Consider the following 2500-nt stretch of genomic DNA (forward strand, 5'->3'; position numbering starts at 1 on the left):
TTCCTCTTTTCTCTTCTTCTGTCTATCTTGTTTTTTCTATGGTCTCAGACAGTTGTAGTTATTTACATATATATTACTTTAATGACATATATGTACCCCAGGAATGCCCTCTGGCACTGGAAGCAGTACAAGAACTACTCAGCCTTGGAGTGAGAGGTGCAGAGGTTGCATCTCTTATGATCAACATCCATGGAAATTCATCTGCAACTGAATGGTTAGTACTGAGAGTGAATTTATTTGTAGATTTCTTATATGCCACTTTAGAAGAAAAAATATACTGTTACTTGCAAAATTTGTAATGGGAAGTGATTTCAGAATCAGGGTTGTTAATTTTTTCATAAAAAGAAGAAAATGATGGTACTGTTCATATGTCATATCAACAAAAATTGTTTTGAAATAGAAATCGAGTGAATGAAATATCTCAAATTGCTAAGATTGATACAGTTAATTTTGATAAATATTTCTTTTTCTTTTTTGTTGTGATAGCTCAAAGCAGTTTTTTTTTTTTACCATAATTCTTTGTTTTGCTCCCATTATCTTTGCAGTTAAAAGTTTGTAAGGGATGTCTAGTGCAACTTAAAAAATAATAATAATAAAATAAACTTTTAGGGGGCTCACTCCCTCCCCTATGGGGGTGCACCGTAAAAATTATATGTGAGACAAAGCAGTTATATACTGTATAACTTAATTAGTTATCTAAAACCATTAACTTTTTATGATCAAAGGAGTGGAGCAAGGTTAGCTTTGCTTAAAGAAAGAGTTAATGTTGTAGGAGTTAACAAAGACATTGTTGAAATGAATAGGAATGAATATTTCAGTATCTCAAGTAATTGTTTACAAATGGTGAAGCTTACATGTCCGAGGTATGGTAACTTTACGTATTTAGTTTCTTTAGCAGCAGTATGGAATTTTGTGGATGGGCATAGTTTATTACCTAAGAATGATTTGAGAGTTTTGTAAAAAATGTCAGGATAGCCATTGTTATTGAAATGATTAATTAAAAATTTCATTTTGTTTTCAAATTGGATCCAACTCTGTTGATTAGAGTGGTATTGCTGTTAATTTTATATATCAGGGGTGAAATAGTTCTTTCCCAAACCAGTGAAAGTAGGTTTTCTGTAAACTGTAGTAGAAAGGCATCCATTTTCTTGTGACTTATTTTTGGATGTTGTTCATTCAGGAATGACAGGAATTATTTTACGTGTGATTATTGTTTTGAACAAGAGAAACATGTCATGTATATATCTTTTGAAGAAAATTAATAGAAAATCTTTAGGTCAATCATTTAATCAATTACATTCATAACAGAGCATTGAACATTTATGAATATCTATATCTATCTATCTATCTATCTATATTATGTATATATGTGTATATATATGTATATATGTTTTGGAGAGGCCTAGGGCAGAGTAATGAAGAGCCTAGGCCTTGAGTGGAGCGCAGCTGTTGCCTGCTTGCCACTCAGCCACAATGCCTCCCCCCTATCGAGGAAGAAAGGACTCCAGATTGAGGATCCTGCGAGGGTCAGAATGGCGTCTGGATCTCATGGAGGTCCCTGAAAGGACCTTTGTAAGGACAGGATAGTGGCTGGCAGTGGGCATCATCACGGAGAAAAGTGAACTCTGCCATATTCAGTCCTAGTGGGGTGTAGGACGGGCGATGAGAGCGTTGGGTAGGTCTGTTGGGGGCGAATTGCCAGGCTACCCATCGGAGGTCCTCTACCTGAGTATCGCTTGAGCCATTGTTGGGGGAGAATTCTCTGGGCACAATGAGGAGATGAACATATACCATCTTTGCCGCAGATTGGGCGAGATCCTCCTTAGGCATTGTCCTGAGCCCAAGAAGCACCCAGGGGAGCTGTGAAGTCCATGTGGCTGTGGTGCAATGGGCAGTGAGGGCCATCTTGAGGGATCAGTGCCATTTCTCTAAGTCCATTAGCCTGTGGATGGTATGCCGTTGTGAAATGGAGAGCAACACCAAGGAACTGTGCTAGAGCCTTTGTTATGTGTTCCAGGAGACTGAATGGGCAATCCAGTTGTCAAGGAGTGCCTGGGTGCAGAAAATAAGGGAGAGACGCCAAGGAGCTGCTCTAGATCCTTCATTATGTGTTCTGGGAGACCAAAACAAGCGATCCAGACGCCAAGGAGTGCCTGGGTGCAGGATCTGGTGGTTGCAGCCTCAGGCCAGCAGGTAGAGCATTCAATGATGGTAAAGATATACCTCTTGCCCTCTGACGGTGGGAGAGGCTTCGACAATGTCCACATGGATATAGCCAAACGTTGCATGGGTTGGGGCAGGTCGTGGATAGATGGCTTGGTTTGGCGATTAATTTTGCTGCACTGGCAATGCTCAGAGCTCCTCACACAATCTTGGAGATCTCTCTTCATGGAGTGCCACACAGACTTCTCTGAAACAAGCTTAGTATTGCTGCAGATGGATGGGTGAGCCAATCCATGGATGAGGTTGAAGATGTCCCTCCAAAATGTGGTAGGTACGA

At 40.1% G+C, this 2500-nt stretch overlaps 1 protein-coding gene across 1 annotated transcript in view; it reads left to right on the forward strand.

The window, feature by feature from the left end:
* LOC119575349 (anaphase-promoting complex subunit 7-like) overlaps positions 1-218 on the forward strand; it is a gene marked incomplete at its 3' end in the record, with an annotated part of 30519 nt that extends 30301 nt beyond the window's left edge. Inside the window, 1 exon segment of the mRNA XM_037922903.1 lies at positions 102-218. Within this exon segment, the coding sequence (XP_037778831.1) occupies positions 102-218 (117 nt within the window).
* Between the last annotated feature and the right edge of the window lie 2282 nt (positions 219-2500).

Source organism: Penaeus monodon, chromosome 7, assembly GCF_015228065.2.
Source record: "Penaeus monodon isolate SGIC_2016 chromosome 7, NSTDA_Pmon_1, whole genome shotgun sequence".
NCBI lineage: Eukaryota > Metazoa > Arthropoda > Malacostraca > Decapoda > Penaeidae > Penaeus > Penaeus monodon.